Raw genomic sequence first — 26,680 nt, forward strand, 5'->3', positions numbered from 1 at the left:
GTATTTTGCAGAATGCCCCTCAATTTGAGCTTGTCTGATGTTTCCCTCATAATGGCACTGGGGTTATGGATATTTAGGAAGAAAACCACAAAGGTGAAGAAGGGTTCTTCTCATCAAATCATATCAGTAATTGAATGTTATCAACTTGATGGTATGTTAACTCTGGACACTTCTTATTTTTTTCTTTCCATACTTCTGTTCTTTGGAAGTCAGCCCCCAGGTCAGTCTATGGTGAGTCTATGATGAGCGGGCAAGCTTCTGTTCCACCTTCTGGAAGGGGGAGTATCTTTATGTGGTAAATTTTTCTTACAGAAAAGTCTCCTCCCACCTCAATTATTATTATTTTTTTACATTTATTTATTTTTGAGGGAGAGAGAGACAGAGCATGAGCAGGGAAGGGGCAGAGAGAGAAGGAGACACAGAATCTGAAGCAGCCTCCAGGCTCTGAGCAAGCGGTCAGCACAGAGCCTGACACAGGGCTCAAACCCACAAACTGTGAGATCATGACCTGAGCCCAAGTCGGACTCTCAACCAACTGAGCCACCCAGGCGCCCCCCCCCCCTCAATTCTTTATATCAGTATGGACCCCTGTATATTTCCTTTAGACTTTGGGTAATGTTTACTTTGTTACTCAAGTTGTTCCAGCTTGGCTCTTAGGAGTTATGTCAGGTTGGCTCCTCTGTCTCTTTGATATATCCCCATCCTTTTGATTTTTGAACACTTCCATACTTCCTGGTAAGAATGTGGGAAAGTTGATCTGGGCCCAACCTGTGTATTTCTAGCACTAGAATCTGCCTCTTCTCCAAAGAGGCAGTCCCTTTTACCAGTCCCTTTTATTGGGGAATGGTTTGCAGTGCAACTTAGAAACCAGTATTTGGGTACTGGATTTGCTTATTGCTACTAGAGGATCCATTCTGCTAGATCCTCCCAGCAAACAGAGCTAGGAAATATGTATGTATATTAACCCATGTACATGTACGTCTCTATAATGATTTCTGTGTGTGCATATATATTAAGCTGAACATGAGTTCTTACTAATGTCTTCCCTTGAATTTTGTACCACAGGGCATGTATTTAGATTTTAAGAATGGCATTTTCCCTATCCATAGAATAGATTCGTAAAAAAACAAAAACAAAAAGAAAACCCCAAGACTAGCTTTCTGCAGCTCTCTGCAAGAAACCTAAGACTGATATTTTTGAATAAAACTATATTGCCTTTAAATACCACCTATGTCTTTAAAATCTTTTGATGCACCTCTTCCAGGGACAGATATGGCTGTATTCATTTCATAGGTGGAAAAACTGAGGCACAGAGAAGCTCTAAGGAAGAAAGAATTGTAATAATGAGGACACAAGTAAGTTATACACATCTGGAACCGGCATTCCTTCAGTGAACCCATAGACTATACTAGAAATATCAATTAAAATGTTGTTTTATTAACTTTATAACTAATTCTCCCTAAAATGAAAAAGTGGTATTTCTGTCAGTATATATAGAAGTATAAGATTGTCGGGAAATCAAAATGTACGTTATTTTATCCTGTACATAACGATAACATCTAACAAAGTGAAGACCATGGAGTCTATCAAAACAACTGTTTAGGAGGCTGGCTTCAGTAAATTTGGGGTAGAATGAAACCTGTTAGGTAAGATCTTCCCACATGTATCTCATTGCATTATTCAAATTCACAGATACTACTTATAATGTTTTCATTCAGGTCTTGTGTAATATATAACCCAGGACTGGTTAAAGTGATTGAACAGCCCCCTTCGTTTGCAGTTTTTCCTCACTGCTTCACCTTACGAAACCAGCCATCTGCTCAAGTCATAAATAAAAGCAAGAATGAGTCAGTGTAACCAGTATACAAAAATGATTAATAAAAATAACTAGTGTCTCTTTGCAATAGTGATATATACAAGCAATAGTGATGTTAGGCTTTTCTGCCTCAGGTTTATAGGTTTCGAAGAACATTTTTCAAAGGTTCCCTGCAGACAACTTTACAAACATTTTTTGTTGGCTTTCAGCTTAGTATAGGAATCACGATTATAGAAATCTAATATATCTGTGATTTATATAGGGAAAATCAAGTTTAGTGGGGTAAGTTGAAAAAAAATGACCAAAATTTGAGAATTATCTCTGAGTTTTATTCCATATACTTCATTTCTAGCATAGGTGACAATTAGCTAAGACCTTTCAGTAAGTTCTATGAAAGTGACATTTAAGCCATCCTGTCAGTTAACTTTCATCTGTAATGCATCTTAATTATTTTAATAATATGGATTTGTTTTCAGTTCTTTTTCTTCTTTGAGAAGGTGGCATTGGTAGGATTCTAATTAGTCTATGTCAGTGGTTTTCAAACATGAGCGAGAAGCAGAATCATTGGATTCTGGCATTAAACATGTGCTGGACCCCACCCAGGCTCTCCTATTCAAGAGATCTGATTCTGTAGGTCCCAGGAGTTTGCATTTCTAGTAAGTTCCCTGATGTCGATACTGCTGCTTCAGAGACCATGGTGTGATCTCTAAAAATGTACTGAAAGCTTACTGTGAGCCAGGTACTAGTCTAGGAGTTTGACAGTTACTGTCTCCAAAACTTGAATAAGCTTGGTTCCCATTTTACAGATGAGAATTTGAAGCTGAGAGAGGTTAAATTGATTTACTTATGCAATGTCTTACAGCTAAGAAAATGGTGGAGCCAGGGTTAGAGTCTAGGCAGCCTGTTTTCCAATCCTAGGCACTCATTTTATTGGGATAGCTATTGCTTTAAAAGGCTAAAATTACACATTTAGAATTCTGAAATAAGTATCCCAAAATGCTTTGTGTCTTAAGATAGACAAAATCTTACTTTAAAACATAACCACATACATATGCTATAAAAAGTAATACAATATTCTGAGATAAGATACTTAGGGGGAAAAATAAAACATTCCTTTTATCTTCACCTTTCAGATAAGTGGAAAGTCAGCCAACTGGGTTTCCACATCAATGGGGTGGGGGGGGGGGAGTGTTTTCAGGACTCAAGCAGAGGAGACCCTGAAAATTGGGCAAAAGGACAGGAAGTTCTGGTGGTCAGATAACACATTCAAACTGGATAAAGTCCAGAGTGCAAACGCTGAAACCCTGGATCTCATTCAATGGATAAATATTTACTGAGCACCTCCTACATGCTAAGCAACTGTTTCCTCTAATGGGGAAACCAAAAGAAGGCCAATCTTGCTTTCAGTGAGCTAAAGATGGTGGTAACAAAAATAGTTTGAGCTCTTCACAAGCCAGGCACTGTTTTAAGTAGTCATGATGAAGGAGCATAAGGCAGGTTGAGGGCAAAATACAAGCTAGCACCCCCACCCCCAGATGGGATATGTGTGATACTCCTCAGACACTCTTGGATGCTCAAGAACAGAGGAAAGGAAAGAAAAATGGTTAACTGATAGAAATCACAGTCATATAGGACATGGGTCTCCAGTTTACAAATATCTTAGTAAATTGCAAGAAAAAGGCAATTTCCTTTATGATTTTATTTTATATTTGAGAGAGTGTGAGTGGGGAAGGGGCAGAGAGAGACCGAGAGGCAGAATCCAAAGCAGCCTCCAGGCTCTGAGCTGCCAGCACAGCCCAATGCAGGGCTCGAACTCACATACCTCCAGATCATGACCTGAGTGGAAATTGGATGCTTAACTGACTGAGCCACCCAGGTGCCCTAAGAGAAAGGCAATCTTATCAATAGCCTAATCTCCAGAAACCTATAGACTCAGTTTCTTGCAGCCCCAACCACCCACAATGATGTGGAGAACAAAGGCAAGAAGGAAATGGCAGGTAAAATTAAATTTCCTTATAATCTGCAGCCCAGTGACGGATACTGGAGGCTGGCAGAGTTAAATGTTTCTCCAGGAACTCCCTACTGTCTTAAAGTTAATACTTTGCTAGAGGGAAAGACAACCTTAGCTTGGTAATAGCAAGCCCTCAAATATCTTAAGAGTCCTCTTTAGCATATCTAAGTCCCTCTGGAGGGGGCCCTTTTGTCTTTACCTCCTCCAATTCCCTAGTATATAACCAGTTACCTGGCACAACCCCAGTGCACGCAGCAATTCCTGCTCATGGGTCCTGTCCCTGTGCTTTAATAAAATCACCTTTTTGCACCAAAGATGTCTCCAAGAATTCTTTCTTGGTCGTAGGCTCCACACCATCCCACCATCACCCCAAAACTTCATGGGTCATTTTAGTTAATCGCCACAACAACCGTACAAGGCTTTGAGTGATACCCTATATCTTAACTACAGAGTAAGTTACTAAAACAGATTTCTGAAATATTTTGCACACACAATGAAATGAACAGTAAATGGCATTGGGTGAGAAAAATCCTGATTTCATATTCTAGTTAATGACCAAGCACACGTGGGAAAAGTTATCAAGTTGATTTTAATTTTTCTCTCCCAAATAGGGTAATATTTATTGAAGACGGATCCCTTATACATAAGTATCCCTTATGTTATTTTAATGTATTAAAAATGGTACTTTAACACATTTTCCCAGCAGTCTGAAGTTAGTTACTTTTTAAATGACAAGACCCAGAGAAATGACAAAAGATGAGGCCACCTTTTAATCCGATTTTAGAGCTGCTCTTTGAAGCAAATTCACACAACAGCCAACCGAAGGAGGAGCTCAGTTCAATGCAACATTGAGCACCCGGTGGCGCTCAGCGCACTGTTTGTCAGTGAGGACTACATACATAGACCCCAAAGTTCCGCCTCCGAAGTTATGATCGCTTCCCCGAATTAGCTCTACCTATGAAAACCAGATTTAAAAATCCCAGGGTTGCCTCTAGTTTACTCTGTCCCCAAACCCCCAAGCAAACAGCGTTTAAAAGAAATCATTACAGTTCTATAACATAACTCGCACTGGGGAAGGACTAAACGGGAAGCCGGAAAACGCGACCCCCACCCCCTGGGAGGCAGGCGGGAGGAGCAAACACTGGGGGCGGGGACTGCGAACCTCGGTTCTCCGCAGGTGCCGGGAAACCACCGGCGGCTTCCCTATTCGGGCCCGCCGTGTGTCCTCGGGGTGCCAACCGGCATTTCCCCAGAGCTGGCTCGTCTCCAGGCGCCAGGCGGACGAGACCGCGTCCCTGGGCCTTCCCCGCGCGCTCTGGTCGCCCCGAGCTCGGGAGTGGGGACAGCTCCCGCCCTGAGCTCCGCGGGCGGGAGGCTCCGAGCGCAGACGCGGCCCCCACCCCCTCCCGGGAGCGGACGGGCGGGCTGGGGCGGAGGAAGGGGCGGGGGCTACGGGCCCCTGGATGCAGGAAGCTGAGTCTTTCCCGGGCGCCAGCTCTGCGGGCTGGGACACTATGACTTCGGCGCCGGGGCTCAGCGGGACTCGCCCTGCAGGTAGGCCCGCGGGTGCCGAGGGGGCGCGGGGCAGCTTCCCCAGCGGGGCGCGCGGGCGGGGGCGGGGACGCGGGAGCTGGGCGGCCGGAAAGAGTTGCGGGTCTTGGAGGGAAGCGCGCAAGTCCGGTGGGGGCAGCTTGTTAAATGCCTTCTGGTCCAGAAAACCAGCCCGGGACTCCGTGCGGGGTCGCCGCCGCCTCAGGGCCGCCCGGGGTAGCGGCGCCCGGCGCTGGGGCGTGCCCGCTCCGCCTTTGTCCTCCGGACGGCTCTTTCTTGCCGGGCGTCGGGCCATTTAAACCTTGGGAGGCTGGCTGGGCGGCTGTTGGCACCTCCCGCGCCTGGGTTTTTTGAAAGTTGACTTTTGGAAGTTGGATCTGGTTTTGTGTTCTCCTGAGTAAAAAGTAAAAGGAAGTGGTTGCGTGCATAATAATGGAAGCATAAGCAGCCCGCGGGAGCGCCCCACCGGAGTCCCCCACAGGAGCCCCTGGTTATGCCCTGACTTGAGCTGGGGACAAAAACCGGGCCTTGGCTGCCTGTGCAGCCCCAGTGCCTCTCCCGCAGCCAGGGCCGTTTGTGGGTTTGGGTTGAAACCACATCTTTCTCTACAGTCAACTGCTAAACGTGTACTTTAGAACTTTCTTGCCTGTCACTTACTAATTATATCACTGATAGCTGAAGAAACTTCGAGCCTGGCCATAGTAAAATAAAACGGGGTGGGGGGGAAGGAAGGAAGGAAGGAAAGGTTGAAACTCTAGAAGTTGATGCACAGTGCCTTTATTTCAGAGCTTTTTATTCGTTGCTGCACAAAACCAGGCTTGCCCCAGAGGCAAGTTGTAGGAAGTTCAGGGAGTGGCCTTGCCCTGGACGGACAGTGCTGGGTCCTGTGGCCACTCCCATTCTGAGGGGTGGGGAGCAGGGGCAGGGTTCAGGGATGCCGCCCACTTCCCCCTCCATTCACATCCCATTGCTTTCCTTCTCCGTCCAGCGTCCTTCCTTTTTTGCCGTCTCACCCCCTTTTTCACTGTGTTCTAGGCCTGACGTGGTTTACTCAGTACAGGACTATTAAACAGATACTTGATATGGGTAGATTTTCATAGATACTGCGGGGAATGATGGCGATGACCGTAGATACTGGAGAAGTTTGGAAAAACGAACTCTTCGTTTAGGAAGGTAGATGTTTTCTCTGGTTGGAGGGGGTTAGCATGGCGACCTGAGTGCAGAGACGTGAGTCTGTAGGGGGACCCGGCTTTCAATCCCACTCCACAGCACTGTCCTGGGACAAGCCTGACGCACTGACTGCCTCATGGCAGAGAAAGCATCTAACGTGCTGGGCCACCAACAAATAGTGGCTGGTAGGGGAAAAAAAGGAGTGATTAGGTTGGTAAAAATTAAACTGATTTAAGGGGCAGAGAGGTGGTGGCCGCATCATGGCGGAAAGGAAAATTGCCTAAATCAGAGGCAAGGAGAAATGAAAAGAGGACAAGAGTCCAGTTTGATGACGGACCCATTTTTGATAGATTGCAGATGCACGGGAGTGTGCAAGTCTATTATATAGAGCATCTCCGTTAAAAATTTCTCCATGTTGACAGAGCCATTTACCCTTTTAGGCAGGCAACTTGTGTTCCTGCAGTGTAATGACACTTGTTAAAGTGTGCCCTTCCTGAAAATTTGTCTGCTTAGGACATACCGCCTGAGTCCCGATGTGTTTTCTGTGGCACCTGGGTAAAATTTATCAACTCCAGTAATGTATCAAATTTAGATTCTAATGTGTGTGCCGATCGCTTTCAGTGAACAAGTAGCCAGAACAGAATGGCAGCTGGACCTGATCCATAACTGGGGGTGCAGGATGCAGGGCGCACATTTATATTGGAGCAGGGTTTGAGCTGGCAAGGGTCTGAAGTAAAGTTCTCAGACCGTTTCCTTCTGTGTCAGTATTAACAGTAAAACACTTTTGGAAGATCCCTCAGAGATTGCCAAATCTGTTGACTTTGAAACAACGTTATGTTTTAAAAGATTGATTGATTGATTGCGGGGGAGGGGAAGGGGCAGAGAGAGAGGTGGGAAGGGGCAGAGAGAGAGGTGGGAAGGGGCAGAGAGAGAGGTGGGAAGGGGCAGAGAGAGAATCCCATGCAGGCTCTGCACTGTCAATACAGAGCCTGACGCAGGGTTTGAACTCACGAACCTCGAGATCGTGACCTGAGCCGAAATCAAGAGTTGGACACTTAACTGACTGAGCCACCACCCAGGCGCCCTGAAACAATGTTGTTTTAAGTTATCTTGAGTTACTTAAAATTGGCTGTCTTTCCTAAATCTGTGGGTCATGTCTAAGTGGAAGGCAGTATTTGAGACAACCCAGATGCACAGCTTAGATACCTAGCCAGGAGGAACGGCACAGTTCCTTCCTTAGACTATAAACAATGAACTTTAAGGACCCGATCGAGTACACATCTCCAGTGCCTTCACCCTCCATGACTTGAGTTAGTTTGGTGACGGGGCCATTTGCCACAGCTTCCACCCTCTCTCTGCCCTTTGAGCGGCCTGACGCTCACTAACCGATGAGCAAAAGCTGGAAGAGGTGAGCTGCTGGGCCTGCTATGTTGCACACCGTGGTAAGAGATCTGTGCTTCCCAAACTGTGCAGCTTCCCAGGGAGTGAATGGGGCGATTGTCCTTCACGTAGAGATGGAATGTGTTTAGTTTGAGTTGTGTTGTTTCTTTATTGTCTAATTGATTTGAAAAGAAGGAGGTGAGGCTATTAAAAGGAGGTAGATCCTGGAGCGCATTTGAAAATGGAAGGTGAGAAAATTCCTGGGCCTTAGTAGAGCAGTGTGGGGAGCAGGAAGTAATCCCCGTAGACAGGGTGTGAGGTGGGAAGTGTTGAGGGCACAGCAGTGTGTGGAGGCGGAAGTATTCCAGGTAGAACAATGTGTGGAGTAAAAAGTATCCCGAGTGGAGCAGTGTGTTCGTAGGCAGTATCCCCAGGTAGAGGGGAGGCTTAGTAGGAAGTGTCCCTGGTGGAGCAGTGTATAAAGTCACCCCCTAGAACACTGTGGTGTAGGAAGTACTCCGTGTATGGAGCACAGAGTATCTCGATAGGAAGCATACCAGCAGAAGCCTGTGGAATAGGAAGACTATTTGGTGGAGCAGTGTGTGAAGTAGGAAGCCCCACCCTTCCCCCCTCCCACCCCCCCAAGCACCATGTGCAGGACGAGGCTCGCCCAGGTGCAGGTGCAGCAACAGCTAGGAGGAAACATCTGGGCAGAGAGGTGTGTGCCAAGGAAGCTGTCCTTAGATAGAGCCCGGTTTTGGCAGGAAGTGGTTCACGTCGAACAAGGTGTGGAGTAGGAAGTATCCCAGGTAAAGCAGAATGGGAGAAAACATCCTGGGTAGCATGCAGAGCGTGCTCTCCCCTAGAGAGCGGCGGGTAGTATGGAAGTTTCTGCGTAAAGCAGTTTGTGGAGTAGGAAGCGTAGGACGTAACCTCCGGTGAGCAGTGTGCGGAATAGGAAGTGTCTCCAGTAGGAAAGTATGGAGAGAAGGAAGCGGGGAGTGAAGTGGAGCTACCCCCCATACAGCGGTATGACTGGTGTCTGGAGTAGGAAACCTTCTGGGTAGAGTAGTTGTTGGAGTAAGAAGAGTAGAACATATTCCCGGTAGAGTAGTATGTGGAGCAAGTAGGATGTGTCCTGGGTAGGTAAACGTGTGAGTGGTACCCCAGTAAGCAGTGTAGGAGACGCCAGGTACGTGGTAGAGCCTGTGGTGCGTGGGTGATGATAGGTCACCCGGAGAGCAGGGTGTGGAATAGGGGGTGTCCCCTAGAGAGCAGGCTGGAGTTGGGAGATATCCTAGTAGGGTCTCCAGGGTGGCTCAGTCGGTTGAGCATGGACTCTCTTCAGCTCAGATATTTTCTCATGGTTCGTGGGCTCCATGCTGAAGGCGCAGAGCCTGTTTGGGACTCTACCTCTCTCTGCCCCTCCCCCACTCACGTTCTCTCTCTCTCTCTCTCTCTCTCTCTCTCTCTCTTCAATAAATTTTTATTTTTTAAGGAGGTATCCAAATAGAACAGTGCATGGAGTAGGAAGGAAACCAGGTGAGCTGGCGGGGTGGGGGGATGCATTAGGGAGGCTGCTCTTTACTCCTAAGCCTAAGCTCTGGTATAAAAATCAAATCACCTTGTTAAAAATGCAGATTTCTCCCTCTCCTGGGATTCTGATTCTACAAATCTGGGTTAGGACCCAGGAATGTGCATTTTATCACCCAGGCCAGGAATTGATGCAAAGACTGAGGAAAGCAGATGAGGGTCTGTCGGACAGCAGGAGGGCCTTCGTGGGGTCCTCACTAGGTCTGGATACTGGGGGAATTCCAGGAGGAATTGGCTGAAAGTGAGTGGTAAAGGGCACAGAATTGATTGCCAGCCTCACCCTCATCTCAGGGCCGATTTCTGTCAGGGAGGAGGTGTGAAGGTAGAACAATCTGGTGTCCGGGAGAGAAGGGAACAGGACCCTCCTGGTTAGAAGGGGTGGGTGGGAGGGTCTGTTGTGTTTCCTTCAGTGACGTCGGTGGAGAGGACCATCTTGCTACACTGTTCATATTTGTTTATTCATTACTTTCCTTCCCCTCTGGGCTAAGTTTATCAGGCAGAAACACAGTCATGGGTGTATGGGCCTGTATTGTAGAAGATGCTAGACCCATTGTGCCTTATAGTACAGAAGCCACCAGCCACCATGGTTATTTAAGTTGAAATGAAAAGCTAGCTGTACTAGCCCCATTTCAAGTGCTGGACAGCCACATGTGGTCCATGGCTCGCATATGGGACAGCACAGGTACAGAAACATTCCGTCATCACAGACAGTTCAGCTGCACAGCACTGTTCTAGCGAGTAGAGAAGGACGCAGTGAAAGGTGGTCCAGAGGGTGGGGAAGTCTGAGCATGGGTCGAGAGCAGAGGGTCTCCATCACGTTATGGGTTGTAAGTGCAAATAAATCATTCGGGAGACCCAAAGTTTAAGCCTTTACCCTTGCTCCTTCCCTTTCCCTGCCCCAAACTTCTACCGTTTCCGTTTCAGAGGGGGATCCGGTATTAACCAGACGCCGTGTTTTGGTTTTCCTGTGTTTTTAATTCCTTTTCGGTTTTAGAGAATATCTGCAAAAACATTTTCCGCTGAACAATTCCGTATCTCATTTGTGCTCCACATCACAGAATCGTGTTACTTCAGGTATATTTTGCATGAATGCATTTGCATAATGTTTCCTCCATTTATCTTGATAATATTCTTTTCTGTTTTGCAAATAAGAGTGCTGGGTGAGAAAGAATTGAGCTGTTAATTTATGGTTCATTTATCTATTAAGTTCCCTTCCTTTTCCTTTCCTTTTCATATACTTTTGACTTTTAAACGAAGCAAAACCAGAGAAGGGTTCACAGTGTGGGAGTCCTGCAGTGTGTTACTAGTCAAAGAGTAAATTAACCAAATTCAATTTTTTAAATAGGTGTGGAGGAAAACATGACCGAAACAGATGGCTTCTATATGAGGTAAAAACGTGCTCTTGCCTGACAAACGTCTCTTCCTTTGCTGGTCAAGATCAGTCTATAAGAAGCAAGAATGGCCCCGGGGAAGAAGCAGAGCAGACTGGCGAGTGTTAGCGCTGGGAGAGCTAACTTGTAGAGCCTCGGGTTGGCCGCTGCCCCTGGTCGAGGTTCAGGACCTACAGTGATGTCCAAAGTACTTAGCAACGGGGGTGGCATGGGCCCTGGAGCCAGAGCCGGGCCTGGGCGGGCTGTTGTCCCTGGTTCCTGGAGAAAAGACATCCCTGGGGTGACTGGGGGTGGGGAGCTCCAGGTAGCTGCTGTTTACCAATCAGTACAGAAATATTTGTCAGGCTTTCCCAGTGCACACCAGTATCATGTCACCCTGGCAAAGGAGGAGGAAACAGGAGCCCTCTGTCTACCCTACCCATTGATCTTGGGCTTGGAGGAGCTCATTATTTAATATGACATAGTGATTGTTGTTTATAAACTTTTCGTTAACAGTGAAACATTTGATCCGGCAGAAAAGTACAAAATGGACCACAAGAGGAGAGGAACCGCTTTAATCTTCAATCATGAGAGGTTCTCCTGGCGTTTAACACTGCCAGAAAGGCGGGGCACCAGCGCAGACAGAGACAATCTTAGGCGCAGGTAATAGTTGTGTGTTTTTTTTTAATGTTTATATTTGAAAGTGAGCAGGGTAGGGGCAGAGAGGGAGAGAATCCCAAGCAGGCTCTGTGCTGTCAGCACAGTTCCCAGTGTGGGGCTCGAACTCACAAACCATGAGATCATGACCTGAGCTGAAATCAAGAGTGGCTTAAGTGACTGAGCCACCCCAGGTGCCCCACAGGTGCTAGTTTTATCCACACGTCAAGATGATGACCTATTTAATAAAATGACACTCACCAAAACGTGTCCACACTGATGAAATAGAGTATCAGGATGAGCCTCATTTGGGCACAGCATCCCTTGAGAACTTGCCTGAATTTTCTTCCTAACCTTGTTCTATTAGATGTAAACAGGCTTTGAATCATTACATATATATTTACATTGCTGTATCCTAACTTGAATCAGCTTTCAGTATGAGTAAATCCTTTCCTGCTGTGGGTGAGCAAGGAGAACTATCATTGTCAGATTTCACTTTTTCTTCCCCCCTCCAAAGAAAAGTCAACTTAGAGGTCATAAAAACACATATAGATTCCTCAGGGAAATAGGGGTATATGATGACTTTGAGCAGCTCATAAGCTAATACCCAGTTTGTCACCAGGTTTTCAGAGCTAGGATTTGAAGTGAAATGCTTTAATGATCTGAAAGCAGAGGAGCTCCTGCTCACAATCCATGAGGGTAAGTAGTTTTCCTGTTCGTCTTCTGAGGGGATGGATTGCTTCAGTTACCCTCTCTAGAATCCAGATAATTAACTATGCTGGAAAAATGTCTGACCAACTACTTTAGCATGGGTTACAGGTTTCGGTTGTGCCTCTGCTTATGTGTTACTACTGGATTCAGAGACTCTTCCAAAGGATTTTGCCTCTGAATTTATATGTAGCATAACACCCGCTAACAGGCTGTCATTCCAGAAATGAATGAATCAAGTCTAACCTGCAAACACTACAGATGCTGGGTAGTCAGGTGTTAATTGACTCCTTCCATACCCAGGTTTTTTTACTGGCTTCAACAAATTGTGGATTTACAAAACAAACAAAAACTGGATTTATATATATTGTCTCTAAATTTCTGCATCACTATGCAGTAGGTATTTTCACAACTTATGTTTATAATAATTACTGCACACTGTGGATTTTCAAGTCATTGGCCAATGGACTATTATAATATTTACATAATTATTTAAACCTCAGAGCTTTTTAAAAATTGAGGTATAAATGATATGTAACATTGTATTAGTTTCAGATATACAACATAATGATTTAGTATTTGTATACATTGTAAAATGGTCACCACAGTGTCTGGTTACCATACAGAGGTACAGAAAAGCTTTGTTTTTTTTTTTTAATTCTTTTAAAATGTTTATTTTTGAGACCGAGAGAGAGCATGAATGGGGGAGGGTCAGAGAGAGAGGGAGACACAGAATCCGAAGCAGGCTCCAGGCTCTGAGCTGTCAGCATAGAGTCCGACGCGGGGCTGGAACTCACGGGCCTCGAGATCGTGACCTGAGCTGAAGTCGGAGGCTCAACCGACTGAGCCACCCAGGTGCCCCGAAAAGTTGTTTTGTGTGTGATAAAGACTTTAAAAATTTACTTAGCAACTTTCAGATATGCAATACAGTATTCTTATAGGTGATATGCTGTACATTATATCCCCATGACTTACTGTATAATCGTAAGTCTTGTACCTTTTAACCCACTTCACCCCCACCCACCCACCAGCAACCACCCATCTATTCTCTTTATCAGTAAGTTTGTTTTTTAAACTCCACATATAAGTGAGATTATATAGTATAGGTCTTTCTTGAATTTATTTCATTTAGCATAAAGACCTCAAGATCCATCCATGTTGTTGCAAAGGCCAAGATTTCCTTTTTTATGGCTGAATAATATTCTTGCATGTGTATCTCTATATATGGAAAGGTAGATGTCTATGTATATAATTTTCTTCATCCACTCATTGATGAACACTTAGGTTGTTTTCAGATCTTGGCTGTTGTGCTCCAATAAACAACGGGGCTGCAGGTATCTTTCCAAATTAGTGTTTTCATAAATACCCAGAGGTGGAATTGTTGGATCGTTTTTAATTTTTTGAGGCACCTCCATATAAGACTTCTTTAATCTGTAAGTCACTTTAATTTTAACTGGCTTCTTACCAGGTTTTCTACTTTGCTTACTCATCCGCTTTGGAGGACATGAGTCTCATGTCTTAATATTCTTTGGAAGCTGTAAGTGCTACAGACATGATGAAGCTGCTGCATTCACTGGAGGGGCAGCAGAACACAGCACTTGCTAAGTAGTAGTTGCCGGTCTTTCCAGTCTGCTCTAAGAAGCTCTCTGTTAATTCAGAGAAACTTTTATTGATGCCACAGCAATCCCATTATATTTTCCGTGTCATTATTCTGTATTGTAGAAAAGTTAATGGAATTTGTTTAAACCCTTTGAACTTTTAATAGGTTGTTAAAAATGAAGTACGGTATGATGTAAATTTCCCTTTGATTAAAGACTAAGACCTTACATTCTCATTATGTACTCTTTACATTTAGTGTAACACATTTTCCTCTTCCATCATATATAACTTTAGTATTAGTAAATTCTCTTTCTCTATGTAGACAGTAAACATCTTATCTTCATTTCTGTATGAACTTTTGTGGCCCTTTATAGCATCATCTTCTAGCCACATAGATGCCGATTGCTTTTTATGTGTTTTCCTGAGTCATGGCGAAGGCAGTCACATTTATGCACAAGATACCAAGATTGAAATTCAGACTTTGACTGGCTTATTCAAAGGAGACAAATGTCAGAGCCTAGTTGGAAAACCCAAGATATTTATTATTCAGGTAAGACTGATTATGGTACAATCTAACTATGAAGTCCATGGTTCTGTACATGTGATTCTAGCTTTATTTTTGTTAAGATTTATTTTTGGGAGAGTGCAAGCAGGGGAGGGGCAGCGAGAGGGGGACAGAAGATCTGAAGTGGGCCCTGAGCTGAAGTTGGACGTTCACAACTGAGCCACCCAGGTGCCCCATATACATGTAATTATAAAGAGCACCAGCCAATTTTGAAAGTAACTTTCTCCAGTAACTGGAAAGGCCCCTTTGGCCTCCTAGTCAATCAGAGTTGCAATTAGTAGTAGTTCCTTCTTAACAAGGAATAAATATTTTCAGTTTCTGGGGCGCCTGGGTGGCTCGGTCAGGTAAGTGTCCAACTTCAGCTCAGGTCATGATATTGTGGTTTGTGAGTTTGAGCCCCACACTGGGCTGTGTGCTAACAGCTCAGAGCCTGGAGCCTGCCTTGGATTCTGTGTCTCCCTCTCTGTGCCCTTCCCCCGCTCATGCTCTTTCTCTCTCAAAAATAAACATTAAATTTTTTTTTTTAATTTAAAATTTTTTTTTTCAGTTTCTTTTTGACTTGGGTTGACATTTGAAAGGACTCAAAATGGTGGCTCAGTCAGTTAAGCGTCTGACTTCAGCTCAGGTCATGATCTCACGGTCTGTGAGTTCGAGCCCCGCGTTGGGCTCTGTGCTGACAGCTTAGAGCCTGGAGCCTGCTTTGGATTCTGTGTCTCCCTCTCTCTCTGCCCCTCCCCCCCCCCATCAAAAAATGTTAAAAATTTTTGAAAGGACTCAAAGTAACTAATGTGCTACCCTCTGGCCTGGCCCAGTGTCAGGTGCAGCCGTGAGTGAAGGGGTCTCTGACTGAAGAGCACCAGGCCTGGAGGCCAGTGAGCAGAAGAACGCAGGCAGAGTTCCTGTTCTAGCTTGCTTCATCCCTCCACCTTTTTCCTTCAAGCTGGTATTAGGGATGAAGACAATTTTTGGCCCGAATAACCTCACTCACCACATCAATAAGGAGTTCGAACAAAGGAGAATTCCTGATGTCCCAGTGCCGCAATTCTGTATTTCCGTAAACGGCATGGAGGGCATGGCCACATTCAACCTGCCATAACACCTTGAGGGAAGCGAGCAGGGGCATCTCTAAGAAGTTAAGGATGATCGTGGTTTCTTGTTGGGAACTGCATTAAAGTATCTGTCACATGCAGTTGGGAGTTAACAGCTCTACATGCAGCCTGGCTAGGCTGGAGAAATAAATTTGAGTTAACGAGATGAATGACAGTGGCAGCCACGGGAGTGGATGAGTTTACCCACGCCAAGCATAGCTTGAGAAATGAGTGCAAAACAGCCCTGAGGGACGCCACTGAGGAATGAGCAGAGGAGAGACACTGAGCGGGATGGTCCAGAGAATGGGGGGGGTGGGGGGAGTTCAGGGAAAAAGGGAGTGGCCAGCACTGTCGGAGACACAAAGTGGCAAGCCGCTGTGGGGAGATGGCCACGAAGGAAGAAAATATTTTGCCAAGTTACTTCTCTCTGCCTCCAATTCTTCATCTGTGAAAGGGGAGGGGGTATAGCTCAGGGGTAGAGCATTTGACTGCATCTGTGAAAGGGGGGTATAAGAGCACTGCCTCACAGGCTGGTTGTGAGGATAAAACAGCGTGGCCTAACAAGCACTTAGAACAGTGCCGAACACCTGCAAGTCCTCAGTAGGCTGGCTCTTTTTCTTACTGCAACTGATTGGGCAAGTAATGGCATCAAATTCTAGGTCTGAAAATAAGCTTGGTAATACAAAGATTAAAATCTCCCTGCAAAAATGGAATATTGGAGATCTTCTATTTATCAGGTAACTCTGAAATCACTCTGGGCTTTTTTCTTTAAAAGCTTACAAAAACCCATTTCAGAACGAGGGATGCACTTACCACAACCAAATCTTACTAGGTCACTGGATGAAGTTCACTAGGTCTGCCAGAACAAAGTACAGACCGGGTGGTTTAAACAACAGAAATTTTCTTCACGGTTCTGGAGGTTAGAAATCTGAGATCAAGGTGCCCGTTCTCCTTGGCCTGGAGGTGGCTGCCTTTTTTCCTCTGTGCATCTCTGTGTCCCGATCTCTTATAGACCACTAGTTACAGATTAAGATCATTGTAGACCTCAATTTTACCTTTTTTAAAGGCCATATATCCAAATACAGTCACATTTGAGATCCTGAGGGACAGGACTTCTGCATACAAATGGGAAGGGGTGACAAAATTCAGCCCATAATAGGCATTTAAAAGTAGAAATTAACGTTAGCCTTTGTGTGAAAATTAATGGCTAAGAATTTGAGACCTCACTATACAGTGTAAGCGAAAGGAAAAGGGCACATTAAAAGAGGTCTTCTCAGGTCAGGTGGTGGCGTCCTTTTAGCCCTACTTTGACAATGTATTGCAGCAGCTAGGCAAGCACCACCCTATCTGGGCGTGTATTCCCTGATTCAACAGAAACGTTGGGCAAATACTGTAGCTTTCCAAAGAAGGGGTGTGTCTGGTGCTGTGGTGTGGTTACTTCGTAAGAAACTCAAAACCAGAGGCTTTCTCCTCCACACTGTACCTTTCAATCAACACAGTCTGGTGTACGGTTGAGCATGACAATTTAAAAAAAAAAATTTTGTAACATTTTTGAGAGCGACAGAACACGAGTGGGGGAGGGGCAGAGAGAGAGAGCAAGACACAGACACAGAATCCAAAGCAGGCTCCAGGCTCTGAGCTGTCGGCACAGAGCATGACGCAGGGCTTGAACTCACAAGCAGTGAGATCATGCCCTGAGCTGAAGTCGCACACCAACCAACTGAGCAAGCCACCCAGGGGCCCTGAGGATGCCAGTTTTTTAAAGGCCTTAATTAAAAGGGCGCTTGGGTGGCTCAGTCAAAAGTGTCTGACTCTTGATTTTGGCTCAGGTCATGATCTCACGGTACATGAGACAGCCCCGACTCTGGCTGACAGTATGGAGCTTGCTTGGGATTCTCTTCCTCTCTCCCTCTCTCTGACCCTCCCCGGCTCATGCTCTCTCAAGCATTTAAAAAAAAAAAAATAACAAAACATGAGTAGGGAAAAACTGTCAGGTGAATTTGCTCTAAAACTTGACTGCATGTTTTTTGAAGTTTTATAAAGTAGCTTCTGTTGATGTTAAGATGTGCTCAATTATACATTCACTGTAAACATTAAGCCGTGGGAAGAAAAGAATAGGTTAGAAAAGGAAATGGTTTTCCTCCTTGTCTCGTAGGCATGTCGGGGAGACCAGCATGATGTGCCAGTCATTCCTCTGGATGTAGTGGATCATCAAAAAAACATGCTGGATGTCAACATAACCCAGGTGGATGCGGCCTCAGTTTCCACACTGCCTGCTGGAGCAGACTTTCTCATGTGTTACTCAGTTGCAGAAGGTGGGTGTTTAGTACAAACAGAATTGGTTTCCTGACTTGAGTTCCATTAGTTTCACCTCACCCTGACTGGAGAGACTGGTATTTATCTGATCAAGATGATTTGATCGTGAAGTTCACATCTTCGGTCACATCTTTGGCACAGGGTGATACATCAAGTGTAAAGTAACTTCTAGAAAAGTCATTCCTGAGAACTAGGTTTAAGCTACAAGTTACATCCAATAATTGGTAATAGGCTGCTAACATTCATTTTGATAGTGTTGTAATAATATTCACAGAAAGTGTTGTTGAATGAAACTCCTGTGATGACCGTTGTTCTTTGTGCAGTAAGCTGTGTTTTTCTTTCTAATCTCTTGTGTTAAAAACCACTGCCTGGCAACTAAAATGGAGGAAATTATATAGAGCTAACCTCATTTTTATAAAACTATATAAATTAATCCCTTTTCTCATAGTAGTCAACCAAGAAAAATTTTAAAGCTGTCATTGACACGTCCTAGTCTTCAAGAATTGAGAACTTACACTTCTGTAATGGTGAATTATAAAGGTGTTTTTCAGTCACCATAACTGAAAGCCAGAGAAACTTCAGTGCCCTTTTTGCTCCTATCATTTAGGTTATTATTCTCATCGGGAAACTGTGAATGGCTCGTGGTACATTCAGGATTTGTGTGAGATGCTGGGAAAATTTGGCTCCTCCTTAGAGTTCACAGAGCTCCTCACCCTGGTGAACAGGAAAGTTTCTCAGCGCCGAGTGGACTTTTGCAAAGACCCAACTGCAATTGGAAAGAAGCAGGTTCCCTGCTTTGCCTCAATGCTTACTAAGAAGCTGTATTTCTTTCCAAAATCCAAATGATAGGAATAATTGTGTTTTATGTATCTTGTCTATATTCAAAACAGATTTTCTTGTCCTTTTATATAAATATCACTAAGGTGGAAGCTTATGGTATAGCAGTTTAAAATGTTTTAAGGTTTAATGAGAACTTAAAATAGTTGATGTTGGTATTAGACATGCTGATATTAGATGAAAGGGGTTGATATATATGAAATGAAATCCTCAGGGAATTACTATAAATAAAAATACACAAACATTTGTAATACTTGATTTTTATAGTAAATCTCAAGGTTACTCAAAAATATCTGGAAGATTTAAATTTGTATTCTGTGAAGTTTTTATAAAAGTTTTATAATGTTTTTAAAGGTTTTTGAAACTCAAAAACTAGTTGTTTCCCCTTAATAAAATATTTGAAATCCATGTTTTAATTTTTCTAATTGACATTCTTACTCATTTGTATAATTCAGAGTACTCTTGTACTTGGTCATACAAATTCATCTACATATGAATTATCACTTCTTGTATAGGTTTCACCTCTCACTTAAAAAAGCCTTTATGGAAATATATACCATGATGATGGACTGGAAGAATTAATATTGTTAGAATGTCCACAGTGCCTAAACGATCTACAGATTCAATGTAATCCCTATCAAAATACTAATGACATTTTCACAGAACTAGAACAAAGAATCCTAAATCCAATAAATGGTATTGGGAAAAATGGACAGCTGCATGTGAAGAATGAAACTGGGCCATATATAAAAATAAAAAATCAAAGTAGTTTGAAGACTTGAATGTGAGAACTGAAATCATAAAACTAGGAAGAGAATATAAGAAAAATGTAGGTAAGCTCTTGGGACACTGGTCTGAGCACCTGCCCTCAGGCAAGGACAACAAAAGCAAAAATAAACAGAACTATAAAAGCTTTTACACAACAAAGGAAACCAACAAAACTTTTTAAAAAGGCAACCTAGTGAATGGAAGAAGATATTTATAAATCACATATCTGATAAAGGATTAATATTGAAATTAATATTGAAACTATATAAGAACTCATTCAAGTCAACACACACATACACACAAAACCCCAATCTGAGTAAAAAATGGACACAGGACCTGAACAGACATTTTTCCAAAGAAGTCCTACAAATGGCCAATAGGCACATGAAAAAGATGCTCAACATCACTTATCAGGGAGATGCAAATCAAAACCATAATGAGGTATTACCTCACACCAATCAGCATAGCTAGTATGAAACATGAGTAGGATCTAAGTAAGTATTAGTTCAGATGAAACATTTCAGATAACATCTTATAATCTTAAACTATATTTAATGATAAAGATCTTCCAATTATTATGATATATTTAAAAATAAGTTAATGACAAGACGATTCTAAAGGAAGCCTAAGACGGAAAACGAATGCCACACACAGAGACCACTCCTCTGCAGGAGAATGAACACAACCCAGACGGACAAGGACTCTTAGCTCAAGTACCTGACTACAGTGGCAGCTGCTCGGACTCTGATGGGCGCGTCCAAGCTCCTCCCCACATTAATCCCGGACAAGTCATGCGAATCCACAAACCAAAAATCTCCAGTGAGAACTTCAAAGAATACCTATGTTCACATTTTTTTTTAATTAACAAAAGAGATTGAAACGATCAAATCCAAAGGAACTAAGGGACTCAAAGTTCCAGTTTCTAAGTTGCAGAATCAACACATAACCGGAAAAATTTAATAACATTTAGAAATGTTAGATTAATTCTTTTCATGGACTTTCTCTCCTTGCATTCGCAAACAGTGAGTGGCGCACCTGTTTCAGGGATTCCGTAGCCTGTCAATGGGAAAAAGAAAAAGTACGTGATCAGAGAGAATGAGAAACAGGGCATTACTGCATGAGAAGAGTAAATGTATATGTAAATTTAGTGTATCCTTAGCTTAATAAACATTTATAATGACTAGTGGCAAATGTCTACAGTATTTCAGTGAATAGGGACCCTTCAGAAAAGAGGAACTTAAGGTTTTGATACATCCTTCAAGTTCTTATTATGTTCATTGTCCCTTTATAATGGTTTTTCTGTTTCTTATCTGAAAAGAAAACCACTTTGTGACCTATCAATCTCCCTTTTTCCTCAACTTTATTACCTAAAAAAAATATTTCACAGGTACTACTCTAAATCCTAAGTGCCCACTGCCATGAACTAGTTGGAAGAACATCCCTTAGGCTTCTTGGATTAGATCATTCAAATGTAAGACTGTACACTAAATAAAAATAAAATTGTTGTATTTTTCCCAAGTAGTGATTTTACAGAATTAAAAAAAAAAATGTTTTTTGTTTATTTATTTTGAGAGAGAGACAGAAAGTTGGGAGGAGCAGAGATGGAGGGTGAGAGAATCCCAAGCAGGCTCTGCACTGCCAACACAGAGCCCAACGCGGGGCTCGAACTCATGAACCGTGAGATCGTGACCTGAGCCCAAACCAAGAGTCAGACGCTTACCGACTCTTGGTAAGAGTCAGACGCTTATTGATCTCGGCTTGGGTCACGATCTTACGGTTCATGAGTCCGAGCCCCACATGGGGTTCTGCACTGACTGCACAGAGCCTGCTTCAGATTGTGTCTCTCCTCCTCTCTGCCCCTGCCCGGCTTGTGCATGCACCCTCTCAAAATAAAGACATAGAAAAATTATTTAAAGGTTATCTCCAATTCTTGACTTACAAATTTAATTCCAGGAATATCTATATCTATCTATATTTTTTAATTTGAGGGATGAGTAGTTTAGAAGGTACAGATAACAAGAGATATTATGAATACTGGCTATTAAATGAGCATGCACCGAGCAATGGGAAGAGATTTTTACCAAAACTTTTCCTCTAAAATTACTAAGAAAAATTAAAAATCTAGTAAACATGTTGAAAGCTACCATCTGAACAAAACTAAGGAGTCTGCTGGTAGGCCAGAGATAAAAGCTGCCTGAGACACATATTGTGTGAAAGACTTAAAAGTACAGGCTCCAGTGTCAAACTTCTGGATTCATACCTTGGTTTCCCCACTTTCTAACAGTGTATACCTGGGCAAGTAACTAAGCACCTCTGTTTTCTCACCGGAAAGATGGAAAAGATGAAAGGACAAATACCATATTGAATCTTCCATTTTTAAGGAGAAGCAGCTTTTTTTTTTTTTTTACAAGTGCCTCAAGAAGCTTAAAATTCTTTATCAGTCTTCACCTTCCTAAAAGTCTACTTTCTTTTATGGTCTTGAAAGTTGAGCTTGATATTAGACTGTTTTCTTTAAAAACACACACTCAGAGAGTGAACAGAAATAACACCGCTATTGAAAACTATTATTTTACTATCTCAAAGTCATTTAAGACACTTCCCCATACCCATACCCTCATATAGAATACAGCTATCCTCATATAGAATACAGGAGTCGAGAACAAAACCCTAGGATATGAAATCAGCATCACACTTGTCAACATTTTCACTGAGCAAAGCATGATACACAGAAGTCTAGGAGGACCAAGATTTAACTTGTATTTCCCCCATACTAAGTTCCGGCTCCCAAATAAGACCAGCGAGAAGATGTTGTATCTGCATTAAAGTACCTTAGCAAGATCTTCTTTTAGCTTGTTGTACTGCACCACATCAAAATGCTGTTGCTTTGATTTCTTATGGAAGAAGTGAAGAAACTGCCTACTTTTAACAGCTGAGTAAGTATAATCCTAAAAGGAAAAACAAAAAAAGAACATGTTTTAAACATGTTTTAAATGAACATAATGTCTCTGCAAGAAAGATACTTGCCTTAGCAACACTAAAGCAAAAGGCGGCAGATGAGTAAAATATTTGCAGTGGCCAACAGAGCAAGCATAAGGCAACACGAGTTAAACATTTTGTCTTGCTTGAGATCAGCTGCTGCTTTCAAAAGCAAGCACGCTGAGAGGAGAAATCACACATATTGGGACAGAAAGGAGCAAAAGAAAACTGTTTTGGCAAAATAGTCATGTAATAAAGCTAAAGTTACTGAGTGTTTTTGCAATACGTATTCAATTTTATTTATAAAATAAAGACAGAGAAAAAAATTTGATGTGTTTATCTCAATAGAGAAATTTGTGGGGGAGCCTGGGTGGCTCAGTCAGTTAAGTGTCTGACTCTTGATTTCAGCTCAGGTCATGATCTCACAGTTTGTGAGTTCGAGCCCCGCATCGGGCTCTGTGCTGATGGCTGGAGTCTGCTTTGGATTCTCTCTTTCCCTCTCTTTCTCTGCCCCTCCCCTGCTCTCTCCCTCTCTCTCAAAATAAATCAACTTTAAAAAAAAAAGAAAAGAAATTTGTGGGCTGTACTATTTCCCTATAGAGGTTATAGTTTCTCCATGCTGTATACAAATCTCTATTCTCATGAAAAGCAACAAAATTTATCAGCTTATAAAAACTCAGAGAGCAATTCAGTAAATAAAAAGGATTTATCACTCATTATTTGAGTTGCAGAAAAAATTATTTGCAAAACATGTCCTAAACTTACCATTTTCCTAACAAATGACTCACCTGTCGAGTGACTATAAAGTATGCAAAAAAGACCATGGAATTTGCAAATGTGATGAAGTATGTCACTGGTTCCATAATATCCCAGGAGTACACCCACCAAGTGAGCCAGGCCAACGCCCCGCCCTGAATGGATAGCAATGCTAATCCAGCCCACAAAAGTCCACTGGTTTTGGCTTCTGAGCGAGCTTCGATTCCAGCCTTTATCTGAAGGGGAAAGACGGCTTAGTTCAATTTACAGTGCACCAACGTAAGGGGAAATAAAAGCAGAAGGAACAAAAGTAAAATAGTATGTATCTGCACCACTTTAAAGAGGTCTGATTTAGGAACAGGTTATGAAACATACACATTAATGAGTGATCACTTATTTCTAAATCAGCTCATTAATGAGTCACTTTTTAAATTATAAAGGTAATACCTACTTGTGGGGGGAGAAATTAAATAGTATAGAAGGGTATACGATGAAAAACTCAAGACGTTCTCCTCTGAAACCTAAAATTACATGCCTATTTTCTCTGACCCAGCAATTTCACTTCTAGGAATGCAGCTTATAGATATACTTGTGCACGCATGGTTCATTACAGATCCTTAAGGGTAAAAGAGTGACAATGATCCATATATCTATATATCCAAGCTATTAGGTAGCCATAGTGAGGAAGCTCTCCATGTACATAGATGGAGATCTTTCCAGGATACACCGTTAGTGAAAAAAGGGAAGAATAATATGTAATAGCATATGCCCTTTTCTGAAGAAAGGAACAAGATAATTTATTTGTACTTGTGGATATACAGATAAGGGAAATCTAAAATGACTCATGGGTGGGGAGATATGCTAGGAGGAGGAAAACCTCCCGCTGGTCATCACCTTTCTAGATTTTTAAATCTTGATACAATATATCACCAACTTTTTAAAAAATAAAAACGTGGCGTGGGTACACAATCCAACAAATAAAAAGTCTCTCTGCCAACCCCTCGATATATGGGCACATGTATCTTAGAGGACACAGTTAAAAGTTTCTTTTATTTCTAGAAACTTCCTATTCAGATACAAAGACACACAGCCACCCACCCATTTTTAAAAATTGCAAGTGGGATCCAAGGTTTAAAAGATGCAGTTTCTTCCCTTAAATTAAAAGGTACAGACTCCTGCCTGTTCTTCCCCCAAAAGTTATTTTTTCTCCACCAGTGATTACCTTCAGATGTGAGGAGGCCATCGCTAACCTCTGGCTGTAAATCTGTTAAGCAGAGCTGCGGCCCTGGGCCTATTCGCCTCCAAAAAGAAACTGGTGGTGCTCCAGCTAGTGCATCCCCGCACCCACTCTACTCATTTACAGAGACACCGGGGCCTTGGAGAGGAAGCACAGCACAGAGTTAAAGATGGCGGCTCCAGCCGGGCCACCGGAGTTCATGTTCTGGCTCTGCCATGTATCTGCCACGTGCGCTGGCGGCCCCAGCTTCCTCATCTCGAGAATGGCAAAGATAACACTACCAAAGGCACAGGCTCATGAGGATCAAAGGAGAAAATGAGCATAGGTGGAGCATTCGCAAAAATGCTCACGTGGCACGCACTCAACAGACTCAACCGTGATGCTTCCTAACCTGTTCAAGAGGCTGCAGCTGTCCCCTCAGGTGGTCAATTTTCTCCAGTAAATGGTGCTCTCTCTTTTTCTGAAACTCTTCTAAATGCAAAGCTGTAAACAGTCTGTGGACCAAGGATTTCACATTTTCCATGTCGGTGGCATGCTCCATACTCAGTTTTTCTGAGAAGAGACAAGGGAAACATAGGCAGTCACCACATTTTTTCCTTCAGGGTCTCTGAGTGTAGGGAACCAAATCTGAGTGCCCGTGGCTGGCCACCTGGGCACTCCAGCTCCTAGGGAGGCATTCAGTATTGGCCTTTCTTCCCGTCTCCCGTGATTCCTTTGGTCTCTCCCACAGAAAGACAGTCTGGGATGATAAATTACCAGACAGTAGGTTTAAAATTCATTATGTTTCGTCTTTTCTTTTTTTCTTTTGTAAGAGGACTTTGCTGTTTCTTTAAAAATCTTCATACAGGAAAAGTAAGGTATCCGTCTACCAGAATCCAGGTGAAGGCCTCACCTCAGTTTGTAACACTTTATAGTTTATGGACTCATCTCTATACCTGAGTTCAATCTAAGATCCCTCCCCTCAAGCCCCAACCATCTATCCAAAAGTTATTTTAGGATCCACAGGGGAGGGGAGCTGGGGTACTAACGTGTAAACAAAAGTATGATATACATTTGAAAAGTAAAGTGTAAGTTTTTTTCAACAAGATGCAGATCTGAAAGGAGGTTCATACGGAGAACGAGTTTTAATAAAGTTCTTTTGCTTATAGATTTCTCTTGATCCTGCCGCCTCTGTGGATCTGTAAGCTCCCACACGGCTGGGCTGTAATGCCCCTTTTCTGAGGGTTATACTTGTTCCCCAGCACTGGAAGAGAACTGGAGGTGGGGGACAGGCGAGAACAAGCAGACGGACCCGCCCACCAGCAGCACACTCGAGGAGCCAGGGAGGTTTATGACCGTGGAGAGTCAGGACCAGCCCAGTGAGTCTCCAGGGCCTGCCAGCAGCGTCCTCGAGCTACTTCCCTCCCATTTCCATCCACCACCTTCAAAACTCTGTTGTGGTCTTTAATCCCTTCTACATTCCAAACTAAAGCTGCCAAGAAGAAATGAAAAGTAGAAGTTCCCTTCCAGGCTTCTGAGCTTTGCAGAACAGTCAGAGCCCTTTTGTTTTGAGGAAGAAAGTACTGACATATGAAAGGTCTGCAAACAGAGGAAAGGTACAGATGGGGTACAATTCTGTCCCAAGCTGTGGAGTGTATCAGGGGCAAACAAAGCCAGACACTAGATAAAGTGACATGGATAGATTTCATTCAGTAACTACCGCAATAAGGAAGAGAGCCCAGGGTGAACTCAACTCAGTCAACTTCTATCTGTGCAGAGGTGGCTGGGCGTTTGCAGGGAGGGAGGGGAACACCAGGGGCTTAAGCTAGCAGAGTCCAGGAAGTGGAAATCCACAAAAACTGGGCATGGAGATGGCTGGTTAAGGTGACTAGGCCATTTGGGTTGTTGGCTGGCACTTATTCAAAAGAGAAACAAACAAAAGGCAGTGTACAAGTCAGGGCAAGGCACCCACCGAGCCGGGACTGAGAGCAAGAGTCACTTCCTTGAACGTCTGCACGTCAAAGAGTAGCTTCTCGGGTCCCTGAGAAAACAGTTCTGAGAGACAAGCTGTACACTTCCAAGGTGTAGAGAAAGGATTCCAAGCTTTCTCAAGTAACTGCTAGAAGAAGGAGTTCAGGGACTGATCTATCACCAGGTTTTCCCTGAGCAAACGGAGTTCTCCGGGCACTGTCGCACTTTCTCATGCAAGCATTTTAAGAGGGCTATAGTCATAATCCTAGGGATACGGGCTTAAGTTATTAGAAACTATGCTGGCGTTTGTTCAAGTCTCTCAGGGTGGGAGG

At 43.3% G+C, this 26,680-nt stretch overlaps 2 protein-coding genes and 1 long non-coding RNA gene across 12 annotated transcripts in view; 1 reads left to right on the forward strand and 2 right to left on the reverse strand.

The window, feature by feature from the left end:
* LOC106983648 (group XIIA secretory phospholipase A2) overlaps nt 1–21,937 on the forward strand; it is a 43,602-nt gene extending 21,665 nt beyond the window's left edge. For 2 of the 4 annotated variants that reach the window (XM_015081840.3, XM_053217067.1), the window contains 6 exons: nt 10,867–10,909; nt 11,408–11,554; nt 12,171–12,247; nt 14,230–14,405; nt 17,664–17,823; nt 18,432–21,937. In XM_015081840.3, the coding sequence (XP_014937326.1) occupies nt 10,867–10,909; nt 11,408–11,554; nt 12,171–12,247; nt 14,230–14,405; nt 17,664–17,823; nt 18,432–18,670 (842 nt within the window). In that variant the 3' untranslated portion in view covers nt 18,671–21,937. Of the gene's footprint in view, nt 1–5,264; nt 5,382–10,515; nt 10,596–10,866; nt 10,910–11,407; nt 11,555–12,170; nt 12,248–14,229; nt 14,406–17,663; nt 17,824–18,431 lie in introns of those variants that run through there. The other 2 variants (XM_027062290.2, XM_027062282.2) reach the window with 2 other exon arrangements.
* MCUB (mitochondrial calcium uniporter dominant negative subunit beta) overlaps nt 5,294–26,680 on the reverse strand; it is a 104,339-nt gene continuing 82,952 nt past the window's right edge. For 5 of the 7 annotated variants that reach the window (XM_027062347.2, XM_053217069.1, XM_053217070.1 and 2 more), the window contains 4 exons: nt 24,790–24,950; nt 23,194–23,397; nt 22,258–22,374; nt 5,565–5,771 (listed from right to left, as the gene is read on the reverse strand). In XM_027062347.2, coding sequence (XP_026918148.1) covers nt 5,580–5,771; nt 22,258–22,374; nt 23,194–23,397; nt 24,790–24,950 — 674 coding nt within the window. In that variant the 3' untranslated portion in view covers nt 5,565–5,579. Of the gene's footprint in view, nt 5,772–22,257; nt 22,375–23,193; nt 23,398–24,789; nt 24,951–26,680 lie in introns of all 7 variants that reach the window. The other 2 variants (XM_053217068.1, XM_027062343.2) reach the window with 2 other exon arrangements.
* On the reverse strand, nt 10,503–11,540 carry LOC128314492 (uncharacterized). Its single transcript, XR_008296205.1, has 2 exons — nt 11,414–11,540; nt 10,503–10,964 (listed from the first exon to the last, which is right to left on the reverse strand). It is a non-coding gene; the product is annotated as an uncharacterized LOC128314492 (long non-coding RNA).

The sequence above is a fragment of the Acinonyx jubatus genome, chromosome B1 (assembly GCF_027475565.1).
Source record: "Acinonyx jubatus isolate Ajub_Pintada_27869175 chromosome B1, VMU_Ajub_asm_v1.0, whole genome shotgun sequence".
Taxonomy (NCBI): Eukaryota; Metazoa; Chordata; class Mammalia; order Carnivora; family Felidae; genus Acinonyx; species Acinonyx jubatus.